Genomic DNA, 22,139 nt, shown 5'->3' with positions numbered 1-22,139 from the left:
TTCATGGAAATATTAATTCTTTCGTTATGTACAGATGAATTAATTTTCAAGGTTTTCTAATGCAAAAACTTCTATATGTGTATATGTGAATAAAACCTGCTAAGAGTTTTCTTTTTCTTAAAAGCTGCTGCTTTATTACAGCTAGTAAAGGTGACCACTGGATTTTGGGTTATATTAATTGCTAGCCAAAATCAGTGAGCATTATGTAGCTGCTTTTGGATGGTGTATTTTTCTAAAATCATTAACTGGGCACACTGAACACAGTACACTCTACATAACCACATTATAAATTACTGGATGGTTCACTGTAAATAAGACAGTCCGTTACTTATGGGCCTCTGATGATTTGTGGAGGTTTGTTTGCTTCTCATATTCTTCTGTTGCTACTTTACAAGGGAATGAAAAAAAAAAGGGGGGGGGAGAGGGAGTTGCTTGCTTTTCAAAAATCTCTTCTGCTAATGTTTTAGGTAGGGAGTTTTTGCAGTCACAAAGAAATAACATCAGAAAAGCATGCACTGTATTCTTCAGCTGCTCTGCCGTAATTTATTCTTAAACTAAAACTAGATGTAGTGTGTATTTCAGTGGATGGAAAGCAGTAGATGTAGGACTTAAAAAAAAAAAAAAAAAAAAAAAAAAAAAAGGCAGCAGTAACAACCTCAAAACAGCCAATAGGTTTCTGAACAGCTTGGGCCCTTGGTTTGATTTTGCTTTCTGAGTAGCCAGCCTATCTGACCAGCCTGGTTGGAGGCAGAATGAAGGAGTGGGAACTGGGCGGACTTTTTTTATTTTTAATACTCTGGATCTTTACCAAAGCTGATCTCTTTCAGGAGTTCCATGTTTGTAAATCTGTGCAAGGCATGAGTATTGAATTAGAGTGGGGGTAACTGTGAAACTTCATTAATAAATGTAGATGCCTCAAGGTGTTACAAGCTAAGAGCTAAACTAGCAGAAATTACTCATTATTTTTTGCATGTGAGTGTAAACAAATAATTAATCTCCTACCCATTTAACAATGTTTAAACCATTCTATGGTTGTTTACAGTAGTTTGCCCTTTGGTGTAGATGTTTGCAGTGAGGGGTAGGTAAAGATTCTTGGTGTGCAGGGAGGAGTGCAGTTGTGTGTAATTTCCCATATGTTTGTCTTTCCAAGTATTTCCCCCCCCAAATTTAAAAAGTATTAATGTAGCTTGAAAGAACTGAAGAGGGGCAGCTAGTTATTAGAATGTTTGTTTGTCTCTGACTTCCGAGTTTGTAGAAAAACGCATATTTACAGGATGTGTGGCAGGGATTCTGAGAAGTGTCAAACTGCCACAAGTACAGTAAGTTGCTAGAGTAAAGGTTTAGTATTAGAAATACACTTTATCTGGAAGTAAATCTTTGTAGTAATTGCACATATTATGGTTTGAATTCCTTCTTAATAACTAAACAAATGTCTAATGATTTCATTTTTGGATTATCTGTTGTGCTTGTCAGTGAATCTGATGGGCTGCTATTGGTAGCTTTTGTATTCCATGCAAAAACAACTGCCAATATTCTAATTCCTTCTCTTTTTTTGTGATGATTACAGAAACTCAATACAATATTCCCATACTGTCTGCAGCGTACACCTACATACAGAGTGCAGGAATAAAAATTTTTGCAAAGTACACATCTTTACAGTTGCAAAGAAGTGAAACCTTTAACATTTGGATAGAACAGATGCTGCTTCATTTTAAAGTCTGACTGAAATAAAGCCCCTGAATTTTTACTTTAGAAAAGTACTCTTGCTTAAGTAGTGGCCTTGTGGCCCAGTGACCTTACTGTTTTGTCTTCATAGCACTATTTTAGCAGAAATTGTTAGGATAATCTTTGATATGCTAAAATAGAAGGTGTGTACACATGTAGAACTACTAAAAGCCCGTACATACAATGTATTGGATTCAGCATAAGGACGTGTTGTAACTGATCTGTTCATACCCACTTTTTCACTTCATTACTGTAGGACAGAGAAAAATCTTTAATTGAAGACTTAAAATAGAAACAGTAGCTGCAGATGGCAAACTTGGGCTAAAAATTCACATGAAAAGAAATACAAGTGATGACACTTCTAGAAATAAGGCACTGGAGGAGGTACGTTGTTTTACTTTGGTTATGTACACTAGGTCTGGTTTGGTGTCTCTGCAGTGGGTGCCCAACCACAGCCTGTGACTTTTCTCCCTGCTATGCATTTATTTGGAACAGAAATGTTTCTTTTCGGGTAAATCTGTTGTGTGGCTGAGAGGACAGAGTTCCCAAGGACCTGAATTGCATCTGTGTGTGCTTGCATATGTGTGTGCATACAGTCAATGATGTAGGGATTAACAAGTAAAACCATACACCTATGTAGCATTCTGCAGTAATTTTTGAGTTTCATACTCCCAGGCAAGCCCTTAGAAGGCCACGTCCTTAAAAGATGGTGAGAAACATGTTGTAATGATTCTGTTTCTTCCTGATTTTCTTGGTATTACTTTGTTGTTCTTTCTGTTCAAAATAACCAGTTTTTTCTTCAGTACTACTTTAACATCTTAAACCAGGTGTGGGGCTTTCTGCCTGCCCTAACAGTTGATGAAGCATCTCGCTGCTCTTGACCATGCATGACAAAGGCATTTCCCCCAAGTTCTTGCTGTTCTTTGGATGTGCTGATGAAACTTCTGGCTACAGTGCAGCAGAATTTGCAGAAGAAGGCCCTACCTGAAGGCCATTCTTTTGCAGGTCTGCATTCCATCTTGTTACTGTGCTTCTAAAGGTAGCAGCAGGATCTTCAAGGAGTAACATCTCTTGCTCGGCAAAACTGCAGAGTGCTTGGAACAAGCAGGTGACTGGTAAACTGGTCTTCATTTTCAAGACTTCCTTTAAGTTGCAAACTATGCTGCTGGGAGAACAGAAAGCACCAGCTTACTTTCCCTACGCCACCTAAGTGTCACTTTGTTATGCTCCTGTTCATTTACCATTCTGAGCAATCCTGACTGGTATCTGCCACCATCTTTCTTTGATTTCAGTTGCAATCTCTTCATTTCAGAACACAAAAGTTGTCTGTGGGAGGAGGAATGTTAAACTTTTCATAGCATTATGCAGCTGTAATGTTCTCTAGTTGGAGTCCATGTTGTTTTTTCATCATGTCTACTCATAAACTGTTGGATAATGCTCCATTGTGTATTCCTCAAAGCCAGAAATTTAGATTTTATCAGAATTCTAAAAATACAAAGCAATTTCTGTAGGGTTTTTTGTAACTCAAATTGCTGATAAAGTAGTTCAGAAGTTAATGTAGTTTCCTCAAAACTTTAGGCAGTTTAAGTCATGACTGCAAAGTCACTAATTCTTACCGCAGTCATTACAGCAAAGCTTAAGCTTTACTACTGAGAGGTAATTTTCAAAAACACACCAAATAAATTACAAACTTGGTGTCAGCAGGGCTGTTTAGTCATGTATCATTCTTATTTGCTGTGGTAATAACACTTAGATGTTTCATTTAATTATTAAATTATGGCATAGAATTAATTATGGCTCACAAACAGTCTTTGCATTATCTGTGGCAAACCAGAAGCTGAATTTCTACTCATAAATCACTTTTTTTGCTTTTTTTTTTTTTCCCCTGTGATCCTTTGAAATATTGGTGTACATTTTTCAAGCCTCATTCTTCTTCAGCTGTGGTTTAGAGTCCCATTGAACGTGCTCCTTGTGTTTGGCAAATGGGGAAGACATTGCAACATAGGGGTAGAGCTATTACTGCTTGTTTTAAAATGGCCTGAGTTTTCACTGTAATAGAATTATACGGAATGTTAACTGGCAAGGCAGTGACAGCTGGAAAGTTGGCTTTGGTTTGCAGGTGGCCGCTTCTGTGCTGAGAGGACAAGTGTATGCATCCAGCCTGAGCTTGCAGTGTGAAGGTGGATGTGCAAGCTGTGCAAGCCCAGGGAGATCCCAGTGTGATAGGAAGAGGTAATCAGCAGTGTTCTCTGCCTGATTTCCCAAATTCCAGGGAGTTACTTCAGATCAATAAACAATGGTTTTAACCAGAGAAGCTGTGGGGGCCCCATCCAAGGGAGGTGTTCAGGGCTGCGTTGGATGGGGCTCTGGCAGCCGTATCTGGTGGGTAGTGGCACCAGCCCAGGGCAGGGGGTAGGGAGTGTGTGGGCTTTTACTCAACCCCAGCCTGGCTAAAGCTCCCCGGGCACTGCTAGTGCAGCCAGAGCTGGTGCTGCCCTGGGCACCTCCTGTGTATATCTGCAGTGGTTCTCTGCATAAAGGTAATATCAAGATAAAAATGATGTATGTGATGTGGCAATCCAGGAACGGAGTCTGACTGCTCCATGGATCTGTGTGCCTGCAGATATAAGGTAGGTGTAAGGTATAAGGCAGGGAAGACCTTATTGCTCTGTACACTGGCCTAAAGGAGGTTGTAGTGAGGTGGGGGTTGGCCTCTATCAGGTAGCAGTGACAGGACAAGAGGTAGCAGCCTTAAGTTATGACAGGGGAGGTTCAGGTTGGATGTCAAGAAGAAATCTCTCAGAAAGACTGGAACTGGATGCCCAGAGAGGTGGTGGAGTCACTGTTCCTAGAAGTGTTTAGAAGCGTAGATGTACTTTCGAACACAGGCAATATTGGTGGTAGGTGAACAGTTGGGCTAGATGATCTTAGAGGTTTTCTCCAACCTTAATGATTCTGTGATTCTGTGCTTGCTGCATATGTGATACATACCCCACGTCGTGAGTCCTCACAAAGCTACCACCTAAGGGCTGTTGTATAGGTACTGGTGGGGACTGTTTTGATCTTATAAGCAACTAGAGAGTGATTGGCTGCAGCCCCAGATGTAAGGATTTGTAACTTCTGAAAAAAAAAGATAGAAACACTGTATCATAACACTGCTTTTTATCTCTACAAATAGTTCTCATTTTCTTGTCCCACCTTACCCTCCGTCCTCTAGGTGCCTTGCAGGAGGAATGTGTGCCCATTGTGTGCTGTTTGAGCAGTGAGGACCTAATGGACACGTTGAGGTGACACAGTCTTGCCTGCACAGTCCAGATGCAGTTAAAATGCCCTGAAAATGCCTTGCTCCCATCTTCGGTTTGGTGGGCCCTTGCTTTATCTGCTTGTTTGTAGGAGGAAAACACAGTGGAGGTGGATTTCTTTCTTCCACGCGGTAATTGCTTCCCTTAAAGCGACGAGCTGTAGCAGTAAGCAGCCGGGCCCGGGATGCTGACGTTCCACGGGTGCCTCAGCGCTGCGCGGGCCGAGAGCCGAGGGAGGAGCGGGTGCGGCGGGGGTGCGGGGCGCTGCGCTGCCCTGCGGCGCGGGAGAGCGCGGTGCGCTCAAACTCTGACAGGGGAGACAGCGGGGAGGGAACGGGAATTTAAGAAGGGAGGAAAAAAGGTCATGGAGGGGGTGAGAGGTTTGCTCTGGAAAGGTGCAGCTGCGGACTGAGCCGGGCTGGAGGCAGCGGCCGATGAGGGAGAGAGGAGGCGCGGGACGGGGAGCGGCGGGCGCGTAACGCCGGGGGGCTTCCACTGCCGGCCGCGCAGCTCCCCCCGCGCGCTCTGCCGCCGCCGCCTACATTTCCCAGCACTTCCCTCTGCCGAGCGGGCTGCGGGAGCCGCGCCGGCTGTCGCCATCCTCGCGGGGGGCTCGGCGCGGAGCGGGGCGGAGCTCGGCAGCTCCGGCCCCGCGGCAGCCGCGGCCCCGCAGCCCCCCCCCCCTCACCCCCCCCCCACCCCTCCGCCCGCTCCGGTGCAGGCGCGGAGCCGGCGGCGCAGGGCGGCGGCAGACGTCGCGGAGCGAGCAGCGCCATGCGGGCTGCCGCCTGCCTCCTCTCGCTGGCGCTCTGCGCCCTGCCCGCCGCCTCAGGTGAGCGCCGGGGCCGGGGGGATGCGGGCCGAGGGCCGCCGCGGGGGCTCCGCGGCGGCCTCGCGCTGACGGGTGCCTCTCCCCTGCCCTGCAGGCGCCGGGCCGGCGGCGGGGCGGCGGGGCGAGAACCGCTTCGCGGAGCGGGAGAGCATCAGGCCGCTGCGGTTGGTGTCCGGAGAGGGCGGCGGCGGGGCGCGGCGGCCGGCGCTGAGCACGCGGGTGCGGAGCGGAGCGGCGCGGAGTCAGGTAGGCGCCGGGAGGGCCGGTCGGCACCGCTCGGTTCCCCCGAGGCGCGTTCCGTCTGCGGGGAAGGACGCGCGTCGCCGGGCGCTGCTCGGGGCGCGCTTTCCCGCGGACCGCTCATCCTTACCGCAGCGGCGCCCGAACGGGTTAAGACGGTCCCCGAGCCTCCGGTTTCCATCCCCCGGCCGTCAGCCGCGGCTCGAGGCGGCAGAGCCCAGCGGGCTCCTCGGCACGGCTGCGGCGCGGGGCCGGGGGGCGCGGGGCGCTGTGCGGGCAGCGGCCGGAGCTGCGAGGGGGCGGCTGGGATCGGCGGCCAGAACTTAACGGGGGGATTCGGCCTGCGCGTCCGATCGCTACGGCTTTTATTAATACTAATACGGTGATTTTAGTCTCAGCGTCGGGCTGGAGGTGGTACGTGAATGTTACATCTAACGGGAAAAGATGCTGTGTGCGCTGGCGCTGAGAGCGTGACAAACCTGTGCGCTTGGGGCGGTTGCTGAGATCCAAGTGAGCCGCAGGCCTCCGCCTGCCATGTGCCAATGGGCTGCTGGGTTGCTGTCGATTTCAGACATCAGGTAGCTGAAAATGGTCTCAGATTTTTTTTTTTTTTTGGTAGTCCTTAATGTATAATAAGCACTGACAACTTTTTTTTTTTTCCTTTTTTTTTTTCCTTTGCGTACATGTAGTTGAATAATAAATGTTCTCTTTATAGCATATCTATTTGCCTTTGAATGTCACTGAATCTGTGTAATGATCCTTCAGATACAAAGGCCGTATTTACATTATAATAAAATATGCTTTTATAACTTCCAAGCTGCATGCTTTGTTTAAAAAAAAAAATCTGGCATGTCAGAGCTCTTTGAAGGCATTCACCTGCTTGGTGCCGTGTGGCACTGCTGGTTGAGGTGGCTGTGCTGCATTTGGACCAACCATTAGGAGTCACTCACAGAACCAAACGGTTGATTTAAGGGCTTTGTTTTCAAGGGTGTCTCGAACTTCATTCACCAAACCTTCTACTCTTAACAGTTTTTTTAGGTCATCCACGTTTTGTTGTCAGTAGTCAGTGTCAGCTCTACTCCTTCCAGCAGAAAGTAGATCTGGTAGAATAGAAAGGGTTAAACACATTCATTTCACTGCAGTCTTCTCACTAAATTGAAGCTGTATGCGTGTAACTGCACACAACCACAACTTTTCCTCCTGATGAAGAAATTTTCCTTTACTGCTGAGAATACTGTCTGCCTCTCCGTGGCTTCTGGTGATTGTGACCCGCCACCCCCTCTTCCCTCCCCCAAAGGATGCAGCTGGCAGGGATTTGGGGGAAGAAAATACCAATGAGGAATCTGGCCAAGCTGAGTGGAGCCGGACTGCTCTTCTGTGCCTCTTGCATAGGGCACAGTTACATCTTAATTACAGGATGTGCATCCCTTGCCCGGAGATCTGAGTCAGCTTGGCAGCACGGGCAGCAGCACGGCTGCATTCACCTAACACGGCTCCATAGGAGCTGCCTTTGGGATTGTGTATGTGTGCAGCTGCAGCACTCACCATAGTAGTTAATATCTTGACTCTAAAAATCTGGCGTTGCGTAAAAACCAGCTTACCTCTGCCAGAGTGCATCTCAAAGCTACAGACTGTTAACTTCTGCTTTTGGGAGGCTGGTACAAGCCACAGAAAGTGAAAAGGTATGGGTTCTGCTGGCATGTGAACAGATACCCGAGTGCACTCTGCTGTGTCAGCAGCTCAGATCAGCGACACAGAGGTGCTCTCAATCAATAACGTTTTATTATATCTTAGTTGTTTTGTGTTTAAATAGGCTTTGACTGCCTCCAAACCCTGTTCTATCCATTGCTAGTTGTCTTTGGACAGATGTGTATCACAGTTAGAACATTTGATCTCAAACTAAAGCTTAAAGCATAAGCTAATGACCTTGTGGGTTGGTTTAGGAACTGTGTGTCTTGGAGGGGGCCAAAACATTCAGGAAGAACCTGGGATGGCAAAGGATAAGCGGCCATGTGTATACCTGATACCTGAATGGGATGGTGCAGAGCACTGGGCAACAAGGCTGTGGCTGGGGACTTAATGTAAAACAATGTAATTGTGTTATGAATTGGATAAAGATAAAAGGAAAGAGAGAGATTAGTGAAGCTGGAGAGAAGGAAGTTGCATTAAATCGGATTGGATCCCTTTAATTCCTGGATGAAAGCTTTAGCATAAGAAAGGGCAGAAGTTGTACAAGAGGGCTGCCAGCCTGAGTCCAGGATTGCACAAAGGGAAATTAAGATGGAAGCTCAGGGGCAAGCAGCAGCACAGGGGTGAGAGGAAAGAATGGAAGGCAAAAATGACAGAGAAGTAATGGATTTCTAGTAATCTGTGGGTTTTTTTTCAAGATTTGTTGAGAATTTTCTCTAGCAACTTCCTTTGTTTTGTTTGTTTGGGGTTTTCTGATCCATTGCCATCACTATAACTATGGAGTGACTTCTCAACACACATGCTTTACTGTTATTCAGAAAAATGGCATGTGTGTGTACTCAACCTAGAAACCCAGAATGAAATTGCTTAAGAAAAAAATCAGCATACTCAGTCTGAGCTGGACTTCATAGCACAGCACAGGGGAAGCTGCTACATATTCATATCATTAACATTTTAATGCTTGGTGAGCATTAAAGCATTCACCTGCTTTTGGGTTTTTGCTTTTAATTCTACCATGGAATAGAGTCAGTACAGTATCCATTACTTTCCCTTTTCCTCAAAAGGGGGCTTATTAGCAGCTGCACAGCATTTAATCTGAAGAGTAATCAAGATAAGATATATCTGAGAGTGTGTGAATATTGATATTATCATTACTGCTCTCCAGGATCATAGCAATGGACACTTAATTCACTGTTGTGTAAATAAACCTATTAGAAAATGAACATCTTGTTCATTTGGGCATTCTGTAAAGGATTCTTAACTAGGATTCTTGTCTTTTAAGGCCAAGAATGTTATTGAGAGTATAAGGAGCCTTTTGACTGCATATTTTCTGCCATATTTTGGTAGAATTTAGGTGTACAAGTTTCTTAATACTCTCATTTAGTCCATACCATGCAGGCATATTCTTCATAAGTTGTGGGAGTAAGCAAGCATTTCTTCCCAGTGCCTGCATTTCTTCTTCCACCAGTAAAGAAGAGAAAAAAGAGCACGAAGTCTGCTGTTATAAACACAAGTTTATACTCTACACCAGTACTATACTTAGAGGACTATTCTCTGTGGATCAAATGGTTGTGAAGATGAGATTCATTTGAGCTTACTGTCAGAACTCTGCAGGTTCTTCAGCCAACAGATGCCTTTCCTCAACCATTAGATGTTAGCAGTTATCTGGCTAAATTCTGGAGATCACAGCCTCCCTGATAGTGCCTGAGTGGTGCTGTGGTTGCAACGAGCGGTACATCAATGAACTCCAACTGAGTTTAACTGGGTCACTGGTTTTGTGACTGATCCTTGTCTCCTGCTGTCCTGACCTGGTATTTCCGAGGTAATACTGACCCCTTCACAGAGAATAAGGTTGTTTCCAGCATTTGGAGAAGAGAGTGAGATTGACCAGCAACTTGCTCAATGGCAGTGGGGAAGGGTCTGGTTCTCCTTGTGGACAACTTTGTGGTCATGGCAATGGGTCTGCGCACACAGTCTGAGGGACTGCATTGCTCATCTCTGGGCTGTCATTGCAGGTATCTGTTCTTGAGGAAATCTGGGAGATTTGCAATTATTTTTGATGAGAATAAAGTCCTGATGCTCTGACCCACTATGGGCAAAGATTAACTCATCTGCTGGCTAGACAAAACATTCGCAGTATGACAACTTCTGTTTCTCAACCAGTTTTTCACTTGCTTGTAACCAGTTGCCATTATGGTACACTGAATTCCTTAGGAATGAGTAAAAGTGCTGATGTGGTTGTGGAGAGCCTGGCGTGAGGGCCCCGGGATGTGTTTGTGCTCCAGAGTGATTGGGTAGTTTGCAGCAAGGTGTTTATTTGTATTATGCTGTCTGTGTTCCTGGATTGTTTGAGACCAAGTACACAATTCCACAAATTGATCAGGAAGCACGACTAACAGATTTCTTAAATAACTTCTTACTGCACATAATCAATTGCAGAGAAGCTCTGCTGTGACATGCTGAGCTTGCGTGATTTTGCTTGCTCTTTGAATTTAAATCATCCATCCAGTTACTCAGGGGCTGCCCAGTTTTCGCTTTTGCATTCTCTGACTTGTTGGACTTTCCTCAGACCAGCATATCCCTATTCTTTGCAGGTGCTCTGTAATTGCTAGTTCTATTTGAAACATTTTGCTTTCTGTTCTGGTGCTGTCAACTTCTGATAATATTAAAATTTCCTGTGTTTAGTAGCTCAAACAATTAGTAATCCATGGTTAAAAATGTGTTCTGACTGCTGAGGGGTTTATAAAACAGCTCTGGATTTTGGGACTGCTGGATTGATGACCGATGAAAAAAGAAGCGTCATGAGAAATTGCTCAATTCTGAGAATTATTTTCTGCCCACTTAGTCAAGTGATTGCTGTCTCTTGGAGAAACTTTGGCACAATTTTCAGTCAACCTATCACAAAATCAAAGGGGGAGGAGGATAAACTGGGATGGAGGCTGTAGTGAGCAAAAAGAACATGCATTTGGTTCACCGCCAGATCTGGTTTTCTTCCTGCCCCTTTGCTTCTTCTCTCTCTTTCTTTAAGGTTTATAAGGCGTTTGGCAAAATGCACGAAATATTTTCTAGTATTTAACATGTGCAGTTCTGCAATATTTGTGTAAGGATAAGATTCTCCATCAACCTGACAATAATCTGTGTCCATGAATATGTGAATGGCAGTTAAAAGACTAATCCTCATGATGCAGGTCCTGCCTTTGTGAAGAAGAAATGCTGTAGGCATAGACTGTCGCATGCTGCAAGGACATTCAGAATGCCCTTTGGTTTCTGTGGTAGGAGGGGCTTTCAGTTCTGACTTTTTATAAAATATATCTGCTCATAGCATGTGTGTTGATGATTTATAGGCAAAGAATATTACGGATTTCTAATTCATCCTTCTTTACAAGCTCATTTCAGGAAAATCCTTACTTGATAATGAGATTTGTTTTTGACATTGAATAAATATGCCCAAAAAAGCATCCAGAAAGATACTTCTTTTAGCTACTACTTCTGTGTTCATTTTGTAGAAATATTGTATTAAGACTCAGATTTTGAAGGGTGATTGAAAAACACAGGTGCCCTCATTTTGGAAAAAAGGCTGCATGGGAAATAGCTGTTCTGTGTGTCTTCTTTCTCATACAATAGCAGAGCTGAGAAGACACATTCCAAAAGCTATTTCTTAATCTCATGAAACAGCTTATATATAGTCTTTAAGGATCCTAAAGGCTCAGATATAGCGATGCTTATAGAAATCCTTATAGAAACCATCTTTCTCACCATTAGCTTGTTGCCATGATCAATGTAATAGCTACACATTTAAGATCTGAGTCTGATAGAGCAGCTCTTTCCAGCTCTGCTAATCAGTCTCTGTATCTACTCCCGATCTGTGCTGATGCACCTGAGTGCAGGACCAGATTGAATATTCTCTATTCTACAGTTTCATTTGAAGATACCTGTTTTGGAATTCTCATGGCTAGTGATCAGCTATAGCATAGTCACAATGCTGAAGCACGTGTTGCATACCAAACAGTGTCAGGATAAATACTGCTAAGGTTTACCCAAACTATGGAGGAAGTATGAGGGCTGCTCCAGAAGTAATGCCTCCTATTTTATTACACCAGCCCACAATGTCAAAGGGGGATGTTGGTGGGTGGTATGAAAGTAGAGGTTGAACCTTCCTGTAATATTCTGTTATATTTTATTGCTGTGTGACAGATGACAGCAGAGAGGCAGTCTGACAAATTGGCGTCTGTCATGGTGTGTATGAAGCAAAGGGGTGTCATTAAATTCCTACATGTGGAAAAAAAATGTATATTCATGGACAGTTGCTGAACATTTATGGAGACCAAACAGTGGATGTCAGCACAGTGAAACAGTGGGTGATGTGTTTTACCAGTGGTGACAGTGACATGAAAGACAAGCCAAGTCCCAGATGGCCATGAACAGCTGTCATACCATGAAATGAAGAATGTCTTGATCAGCTCATCTGTGTGAATCAGCTAATGGTGGTTACTATATTGAAAAACAGTGTTTTGTAGCTGAGCATTTTCTCTATCGAATAGTGTTATTGTGCACTTTGTAGCTGCTGTAGTTCCCGTGGAAATAAATAGGAGGCATTATTTTTGGAGCAACCTATGTACAGATGAAGTTAGCATTTACTCTAAAATTTTTGCCACAAGCACATTAAGGATATATATAGTAGGTGTCATATTATATTTGCTACTTTAGATCTCAGTAACTCTCTACCAGCCTTTAAGTCACTCAAGACCAAGAGCTTTCCTTAGGATTCTGCCTGTTAAAACATTGTTGCAGTTCCCCTGTTAAACACTGTGTAAGGTTCAGCTAAACTCCGTAAAACCCTCAAAAGCTTTATAAGGTTAATCTTTCTCAAATGTATGTCCCTCTGGCTAGTTCTTCCATCTCAGATCTGATGGGGTTTGCAGTCCTTCCACTCCCTGCAGCCCATTCCTGCCCGATTTCTCTCTTTGGAGTGTGGGAACCTTCATCCTTGACTCTCATGGATTTGAACTGAAGCTGCTTCTCCTTCTTGGTGGGCTGCTGTCCTCCTCAGGGGAAGGAGCTCACAGGACTGTTAGGTGATCTGGCTGCCCAGGCCTGTGTTTGCTCCCTGGGCCTGGATGTGAAGAGTGAAGCCTATTAGTAGAAGGCGGCCAAGCCCACCTCTCTTATACACAAGCCTGTGGGATCTTCCTACTCCAAATCACACAGACAGAATCAAGAATTGTAGGCATTCAGAGAAATCAACTGGCCTCTCATTTTTCTACTGACGTGGTTCAGGCTTTTGGTCCATAAATATCCTCTTCCAGTGTTGCATTTCCTAGTAACCATTTAGTTTTATGTGTGCCAGATGTTAATCAAAGCAGCTGCATTTTGCTTTTCCAGAAATGACCATGTAAGGGAAGGTTAATGTTTCTTCCCAAAATATTATTGAGTGAGCACTGAGTAGTGAAGGTTGCTGAAGGGCTGCATGGGAGTATTGACTGAGAATGTGGATGGGGTGGGCTCTGCCAACCTGTGCACCTCCATGAGAGGGGTGGTTGGTTGGGTATGTTCAGATGGAAAAGCAGTGTCACGTGAGGTTAAAGACTTGACAAATAGTATGTAGAAAAGAAAATAAGTGACAAATGATGCAAAGACACTTTACCATTGGGTCAGTAAGAGTCCAACTTGAAACCTGGACTCAGTTAAAGTTCAGAGCACAGCATTGCTGCTGGCTATTTGCCATTAGGCAGTGAAAATTTGACCTGCTGTCATTTCTCTACCCATACATGGGGATGAGGCTCACTACAAGGGAGGCAGTCGGGATTTGTCTGTAAAGCTGGTTTGTTGGTTGCTGTCATCTTCACAGAATTTGTATAATAAATTTACTCTATTCTCCTTCTTTCTCTCTTTCTCTCTTTTTTTTTTTTTAATAACTTTTGTAATTGAAATGAATGTGCCCAGAGCAGAAAACTGTAGCAAGTCAACACGCTTTAGAAAAATTGTGTTCCAAAGTGTAATATTAATACAAGATTTAGAAAAAGAATTGTGTGGCTTTTAATGTTGCCTTGATGCTGTAAGTAGAATATATGTGAAGGTGGAGGTTAGAGCCCTCTGACATTGAGCTCAAAATTTCCCAGAAGAATTGTAGTATATAGAAACATGTTATGTTACAGAAAGGTTTCCTCAGAATATTCTGGTCTCTGAAATTCTGTGGGAATGAAAAAATCCATTGACTCTTTCAGAAAATGTATACAGTAAAAATGTTAATTCATTGTGACCTCTTAGGCTTTATCAAGAAGAAAATGAGTTTTAAATGATGTACTTTTCTTGCACTTTGCAACTCTAAACAGGACTTTGATACTTGAATGTAGAGTGTGAGTCATATTGAAAAAGAATTATCTGTGGAGTTGAGCAATATATTGGCATGCCTGGGGTCTGCAAGTTTAATCAAGCCCGTTGTGCTGACAGAATGTTAGTAAACTTTCTGCTGTTGCTGGAGAACTGTTTATGGGAAAAGTTTGTTAGCTGTGTTGGTAAGCATGAGGTGTCAAACACTGCTTGTTATGCACAGTGGAAAGAGATAATCCTCTGGTAATCTTTCCTCAGTTTACACACTAAGTGTAAGACAGTTGACAGTGTTTGGAATATGTGACTGTATTGCTGAATAAAGTGTTACTTGCTGATACTTGGTGTACAAAGGAGCAAAGTAGCCTGCACTCTTTTATTATTTTTGAATGCTTTTTTTTGTGTAAAGCATAAGCAGCATTAATTTTTGCAGATTTCTCTGGTGGGGGAACTCTGTTCCTTCATTTCTGAAGTCTACGAGAATTGCTAAAAATGGTATATTTCTCTAAACATCATTGATTCATTCTAGAATTTGGAAAATGTACAGCTAGGATTGATCTCAAAGCACCAACTGCTCCAGTGAAGGAAAAGTCCAAATTCCTTCACTCTTCAGGATTTGTATATTCATTGAACTTGCCTTCTTGCCTAAATGGTGACCTTGAGACAATAAAGTCCTTTCTATAGCTGAATGACACAGTGACCAGATGGTTCATCCTCAAGTGCTGCCTTCAGTGCCTGCGTTGCCTTCCCTGTCATGTATTCCCTCTCCCTGCAGATTCATTGTGCTTTATTTGTTTGCTGCAGCTGTGCATGAGGAGCTGCTCATCTGAGGTCTTTCCATTTGAAACTGCCAGATGTCCTCAAGGGTTGGATCTTGTTAGGACAGTTTCGTGTAAGAAAGATTTTCCATGTCTGAGTCCTTTCCCTCATATTTCTTCATAAGGACGTAGGTTCACCATGTAGTTACACAATCGGGTCCTGAAGCATCTTCCTCTCTTGCTCTTCACTGTATATCTGACTCTGAAACCTACAATTGCTGCAGAAAGCAATGAACACTGTGGAGTCCATATATCACAGATTAGTCTGTTTTCTCTCCTTCTTAGTCTGGGTTTAAAAATGTGGTCTTTCATGGTCATCAAAGTTTTTGTACGAATTGTGACAGGAGAACATTTTGATCTTTATTAGTTTTTGTTGGTGACTTTACTTTGTTTCCTACTTGCAATCCATCACTTTATTAGTCACCCTTATAACAATCTATTTTACCATACTTTTCCTAGCCATTAATCTTTCATGAAGGACCTTGTCAAATGTGTTTTAAAAACAAGAGGTTGAGCAGTCACTGGTTTTATGCTCTTCCCCAGCATTGCACATTGTTTGTGACTTTTATACATGCATCTTTGTTGTTTCCCTTTAAGAAAAAGAAAAATAAAAGAGTACCATTTCCCAAATGTTATTCCTTTCACTGGGTTATGGACTTTCACAGCAACAGAAATTACAGTAATTAGTCTCATAGGAAATCCAAAGTCATAACTAAAGTTTTCTTAAAGTCAAAGGAGCGTAATCAACAAACATAGTGGATATATGATCCAGTTGCATGTGGTTTTTTTTTTTCCTCTGGGGCTAGAAACAAATGTTAGATTGCTTCTTGGGAAGCAGCATCTTGCCCACTTAGTTCCTTAAACTTGTCCTTTCGGATCTGTGACATCAAATGGCAGTTCATGCTAAATTTGCTCACAGTGACAGCCTGATAGTTTTCCTGTCTTCATTCCTCCATTGTTTAACCTTGGATGAATTTCTGAGGAAGATGAAATGGGGACTAGGAAGGACAGCAAGGAGGAGAAGTTTTCAGGGGAAAATAAAGAGTTTTTTTGGTAAGTCAGCTTGTTTGTAACTGTTCAGAGATGCCCATAGTCCTGGTGTACCGTGCAGAGGTGTAGGGTGAGATGGTAGAGCTGAGTCCAGCAGGCTCAGCACTGCACATCTGTAGGACTTCTGATGGTCGCTGCTGCTGCTGCTGCCCAGATGTTGGATGTGTAGCAGTGATATCTACGTGATAGATTGCATAGCTATTTGTTCAAGTCTGATTCTTCCTGCTGCTGCTCCCCTCATGTCTCGCTGGGGACTCTTATTTTACCGCTCTGAGTACATGCAGACAGCCTCTGGTTTCAAAGCTGCAAGTAAATAATAAAAGAGATTTTTTTTTTTACTACCGAGAAGAATCACTACTGGCGTTTTAGAGGCACAAGTAGTCCGTGCTTCTTATTTCATTGATACTAAGGTGTTTATGTGGAGAAAAGCTATTTTAGGTCATGTTTACGGCTTCGTCAGGACCTTCATCTGACAGGGGCTGGCAAAGCTCCACTGCAGTGAATGGGACGATACCTCCGCGCTCCGGCTGCCCGCGTTAATCCCACTCTGCCTCTCCCGTGTTTGGCATGGACACCAAATGTGTGATCAACAATGAACATGGACCTCCAAAAGCCTTTTCTTATTTCTGGCTTTTCCTCAGAAATGTATCAGTTGTACCCCAAGGAGGCAGCTGTAAGAGGCGTTTGATCAAATCATGCATAAAATAACTTCATTTTTTTTAAAGAAAGCCTCATAGATATCTAGATTTATGTTATGGAGAAAAGAGAGAGCTTGCATAAAGAATGACAGTGATTAAGACAATAAATAAGTGCCTGTAAATACTCTGAGAATGCTGAAGAAAGTAAACTAGAAATTTTGCACTTTTTAATATGCTGTGATGTGTGAGTTTTTGATAAAAATTACATTTTGAAATGGTAGTAGGGAAAGTCTGAGGAAGTAATGTTGCATTTGTTTTTGCTGTGTGTTTTTCCAAAGTGATTCCTTGGGTCTGAGATTTCTTTTCTTTAGTTAGACCTGGGCTTCTACCTCAGCTTTGTCCCTTAGTAAAGTTTTCTTTTTTTTGCCTCCTGGGACAAACAGAAAAGTAAGTTTTAGAACAAACTACTAATTTTACATGCACCTGCAATATACTACGTAACACAACACGGCTGAGGCTGAAACGTATCTATTCAATGTGTGTGTGTGCTAATTAGCCCCAGATGGCATAAATTTGATGGTTGTTTTCAAAATCATTATTATTTATTTTTAGATAAATTTACAAGGAAACATTAGTATGTTTTTTGCCAAATGTCATTAACGTATTTCTTTTGATTTCTCATGGGCTTACCTCTGTACTTGCTGAATTTAAGAGGCAGATGTTTCATGCAAATTTAAAGGATTGGTAACAAGCTGAGATTTTTGTCCTCCTACTAAATAGAGGGGGCAAATTAGATGAATATCTAGGGAAGCCATTATTTTGTAAATAGTGTCTGCTGCAAAGCCTCATTGTTCTTACAGGCTCTGAAGTACAGGTTTCAAGTTCTCTCTTTCTGTAACATTCTGTATAGCTTTCTTGATTCTCTTGATGCTTTTGAGTGTACAAATTTGATCACAATCTTTTAATTACAAACCACAATGCTATATCAATAATAGTGAATACAAAATTCCTTACATCAAAAAGCGAGCATACAAATTGGATTGGGTTTTCTTGTACATATATTTTTTTTAAATAGAGAAGACATTCTTCTCTCTTGGTGGAAATTCTTGTTATCTCTTCCAGCAAAGCTTAGGAAAAGCATCTAAGAGTTTTATGCAGTATAATTCAGAAGGAAGAAAGATGCATTATTAGAAAGTTCACACTTCAGTCACAGTATATTTTTAATTCTCTTTTTCCTTATTTTAATGAGGAAAAATGTTAGTCATTATGTTGGCATGCCAATTCCAAAATCCAACTAATTATAATGAACATGAGAACATTTCTAAAACGTCTCCTTTCAAAATTCTTGTTAATGTGATTGTTAAGAAAGCGTGTAGCTTGTAAACCTTTCACTGCTGATTGAAACATTTGCTCAATTTGAAATCAGTCTTCTGAATGCTTTGTATTGAGGGTTACCTTCAGAATAATGCAACGAATCTCACCAGTGACCTGCAGTCCTGTGCTTTGGCTGCTGTTTATGTCCATGTATTCCCCCTGGAGGTGCTCAGGGGGGTTTTCTGCAGAAGGCTGATTCTACAGGGTTTGTGTTGGGAATTGTCATTATTTTGTTGTGTTTCTTTAGAATGCTCATGCACAGTACTGATTGCCCAACTCCTTTATTACTGTTGTGCTCCCTAAAGCATGGATCATGAGATTTAGTATAATCACATCCCTCTTGGTTTGGCAGTAAGATTTGTGTATCACTTTTGTTTTTCTAGAGGTCAAGCCTTCATATTTGTTTTAGATAAAATATCTTTGCACTTAATGGTTTGGAATAGTCCTTTCCGCTCCATTGACTTTTGATTCCTTTCAGACTTTCATTGAAATGCTTAAACTTCGTGATCTTTGACAAAGCCAGCTCCCACGTAGTTGCATTAGATGCATCAGATGCTTAGTATTTTTTATAAGGGGAGCTTGTGGAGTAGTGCACCTTATGTAGCACTTCAAATTACGTCTGAAGATACTGTTTTGGAAGTCATTTTTGATATTTTCTTTCTTTGGTTGCATGACATTAACATTTCAGAACTTTTTGGTTGTTTTAGGGGCACAGGCACTGTGCTCTCCCATTACACTACTGGAGCCTTCTCCCCTGGCTCTTGTTCGTGTTCTGCACTGAGTGCATCTCTCCTGGTCTCCAAGAACACCCTTTTAATGACTCGGTTTTCAGGCACTGATGTGTCATACCCATGGCTGCTAAAAAAGCCTCACAGTTTTCTGAGAAAGTTCTGTGGTTTGAGAACAGAATGATGTAATTGATTGTCTTGCTTCAGTGGTTCAGAAGAGCCTTTGAAGGTGTCTTTCTTGTTACTTCTGCTCAAACGAGATGTCAGAGATGCAGCCTGATTTTCTTTCTTTGGATTCTTTTACAGATGTATGTCTATGAACCTGGCGTCCCTTCCAGCTGGCCATTTTACCATTTGCTGAGCAGGCATATTGATGTACTTAAAAATACTGTAGAGCCAAGACTAAAAAATCCATTTATATTTTTCGTGGCTCTTTACCAGATATTCGGAAGAACGATTATCCTAAAAAGCATACTGGCTATTACTCTTAAGGTGCAGATTTTTGTTATGCTGGATGAGATCTGTTAGCTGTCGTTGAAGGGGGGGATCTGTCCTCCTCTGTGCTTGCTGGCTGCATATCCCCTCCAGCTCCTTTCCATCGCATCTGGGCATGCTGTGGCTTTATATTTTATTTGGATCAGCTTATTTGTCCGGCAGAAAACTGATCCAGTCCAAGTAACAATTAATTTTCTGACACTGATCTGAATTCAGGCAGTCACACAGCCAGCAAGGGGGAGCAGGGAGGAGGCAGGACTGCATACAGAACTGCAGCTGGGATTGAAGGATTCTTTGCATCTGTAAAGACTGCCATTTCTGGAAAGGGCTGAATTTGTTTGGAGATCAAAAATGTGCATCTTTGCATCTCAGTTGGTATGAAATACACTTGAGATACACTTGATTGTATGTGAGTGTAAACTTAATGGTGAATTTCATGGGTTTGCACCACTTGCTTTGGGGATAGCAACATCTGTTTAAAGTTTTTCATTCTAATTTATTAATAGGCACTTTCTACCATAAATCTGCATTAAGAGCTTCTATCAGGCAGTAAGTGTGGTCCAGGGTCACCTCAGAAATACATTAGGCTTGCAATTGCATGTCCTATAGACCTGTCCAGGGGAAGAAACTTCCCAGAACAAATCAATATGATGCAATATACCTAGCAGTGTAAAAACAAAGAAGGAAACAAACCTCAAACAATAATAAAAAATCAACAAACACCCCAAATCCCCAGGCATCTTTGCTCTTAAAGTTATATTCTTATATGAAATTAGCATAGATGAGTATGATTTTTTTCACAATGGTTACATTTGCTATATACAGATTTAAATTATGCTTTTTATATTCTTCAGTATAAGCATTTGGTGATATAGAAGATTTAGTTATAGTGCATACATATATCAGAATGATGGCAAATGTAGCTAACAAATAATAAAGTTAGCAAATAATAAAGTTCTTTACATTTAATAAAGTAGCAATGAATTGTGAGCAGCTGTGCTGGTGTTATTCCTCTGATCACGAGGTGGTTGTTACTGAGCAAGTAGCTAAATGAAGGTTATCTAGGGTTAGCAAACATGCTGCAGTGGAACATTTGAATGACTAAACCAGCATTGGCCCATGCTGTGTTTTGCAGTCCTTGGCTTGTCATGTCCTGTTTTGTGAGCAGCAGCCTCATCATTCAAATCTAGTAAGAGGTGGAGTTTCAAAACCATATTCAAAGCAAACTCTGCTGCCTGCAAGTTGGAAGAGAAATGCCAATGCTTACAAGATAATTTGCTGACAGTTCTTTTAGTTGTGGCTGTGGTTGAGCTAACCCTGGGCTAGCTGCCTCTGGGTGGGATCAGCAAAGCAGTGGTCCTGGTGTGGTGCCTCTACATGGGAGGGTGTCCATGTTGCCTCATGGATACTGTGCCTCACAATCATTTGGGACTAGCTTGATCTCCTTAATTCCAATTAAGGGATTCAGAAACTGGTGATATGAAGAAATTTCCTTCTTTTCCTTCTTTCCTTTTTATTTTTTACTATATATATAGAAAGTAGGTTTTTAATATTGCTGGTAATTCATCACTGAAATCATTTACTTGGATAAGATAAAGTGTATGACACATTCACTTACTTGGTCAAAGATTATACATTTTTTCAAAAGAGGTGCTCTTAGGTCATTCAGGAGTTACAAGAACTGCTCAGTGAAGTTCCATGGCATGTGATACAAAGAAGCTTAGATAAAATGGGGATAGCTGAAATTATATGTGACTGAATTGTATCTACTACGAGGTCTCCTAAGATGCTTTATAGTTTAATACTGCATCCTTCTAAACCACAGTTTAAATACCTGAAATTTTTCATGTATGCACATTCACTACAGTGGCACAGTGAGGTGTTTTTGTAGAGCATTTACAGCCTAGGCATCCTCTATTGAGAAAAACTTTTGGTGATTTTTTTTTTTAAAGAAATCAACTGTTTGCAAATACTTATTCACTGTTGTTACTTTTTTTTTTTTTTAATTGCTAAAACTCATGCTTCTACAATGACAAGAAAATTTGGCTATAGGCTATAGGGCAACTCAAAAATATCATTAAAAAATAATTCCCTCAATTTCCCATGTCTTTATTACTGTTCTTTTCCAGACAAACTGGTATTCTCAACTCTTCTGGATTTAATGCCTATTGAAAGCCTGCCAGTAGTTTTAGAGAGAGTGAATTTGATGATTCATATTATCCCATCCTGTCCTGTGTTTCCCAGACTTTTCAATAAATCATTTGTTACAGTTGTACTGTCCTGTATTGTACTTCTTTGAGAAGTGTGGTATACAGTTGTAAGTGGTTGCTCAGTGCTTCTTTTAGATCCTTCTGTCTACATGCTTCAAATCTTAATGGGTAGATTTCAATGGAAAGAAAGTAAAGAACAAATTGAAACTGCTCCAACATGTCTGAAAGTAGCTTTTCTTACTAATTAGTTAAATAACATCGCTGTTCAGTTTCTTGGGAGTTTTAAAGTCTGGAAACAAGTGTTGCATTTCCATCAGATTACTCAGTGTTTTCTTTCACTGCTACTGGAATAAATATATATCTTGAAGATAGTGATTTACAAAGTATTCCTGTATTTGTTTGGTATGGGAGTGAATGGAAGCAATTAATTCAGGGAAATGCATTGCAAAGAGAGAGAGGAATAAAGGAAGAGATGTTTCCCTAGCACCAAGTTTTGTTTGGTTGGAGTTTTGGGAACGTTTTGGTTGAGATGGGTTTCAGGGGAGTGAGTCACAGCTTTACAAAAAATAGTTAATCAGAGTTTATCCCACTGCTATCACCTCACTACATGAGCTTTAGTGGGAACTTATCTGAAATACCAGCTTCTTCTGGATAACATTGGCGAGGCTGGTGCACACAGCCTGGCCTGAACGAACTGGGCACATCTCAGCT

The 22,139-nt window shown here is 42.0% G+C and overlaps 1 protein-coding gene across 3 annotated transcripts in view; it reads left to right on the top strand.

Moving 5' to 3' along the window:
- Positions 1 to 5,741: 5,741 nt before the first annotated feature.
- Positions 5,742 to 22,139, top strand: part of ADAM22 (ADAM metallopeptidase domain 22) — a 126,658-nt gene continuing 110,260 nt past the window's right edge. For all 3 annotated transcript variants that reach the window (XM_090142841.1, XM_090142840.1, XM_031614366.2), the window contains exons 1-2: positions 5,742 to 5,859; positions 5,954 to 6,105. In XM_090142841.1, the coding sequence (XP_089998967.1) occupies positions 5,802 to 5,859; positions 5,954 to 6,105 (210 nt within the window). In that variant the 5' untranslated portion in view covers positions 5,742 to 5,801. The remainder of the gene's footprint in view (positions 5,860 to 5,953; positions 6,106 to 22,139) is intronic.

The sequence above is a fragment of the Phasianus colchicus genome, chromosome 6 (assembly GCF_987193195.1).
Source record: "Phasianus colchicus chromosome 6, bPhaCol1.hap1.1, whole genome shotgun sequence".
Taxonomy (NCBI): Eukaryota; Metazoa; Chordata; class Aves; order Galliformes; family Phasianidae; genus Phasianus; species Phasianus colchicus.
Note: the sequence above shows the minus strand (reverse complement) of the source record. Positions and strands in the feature narration are given on the sequence as shown.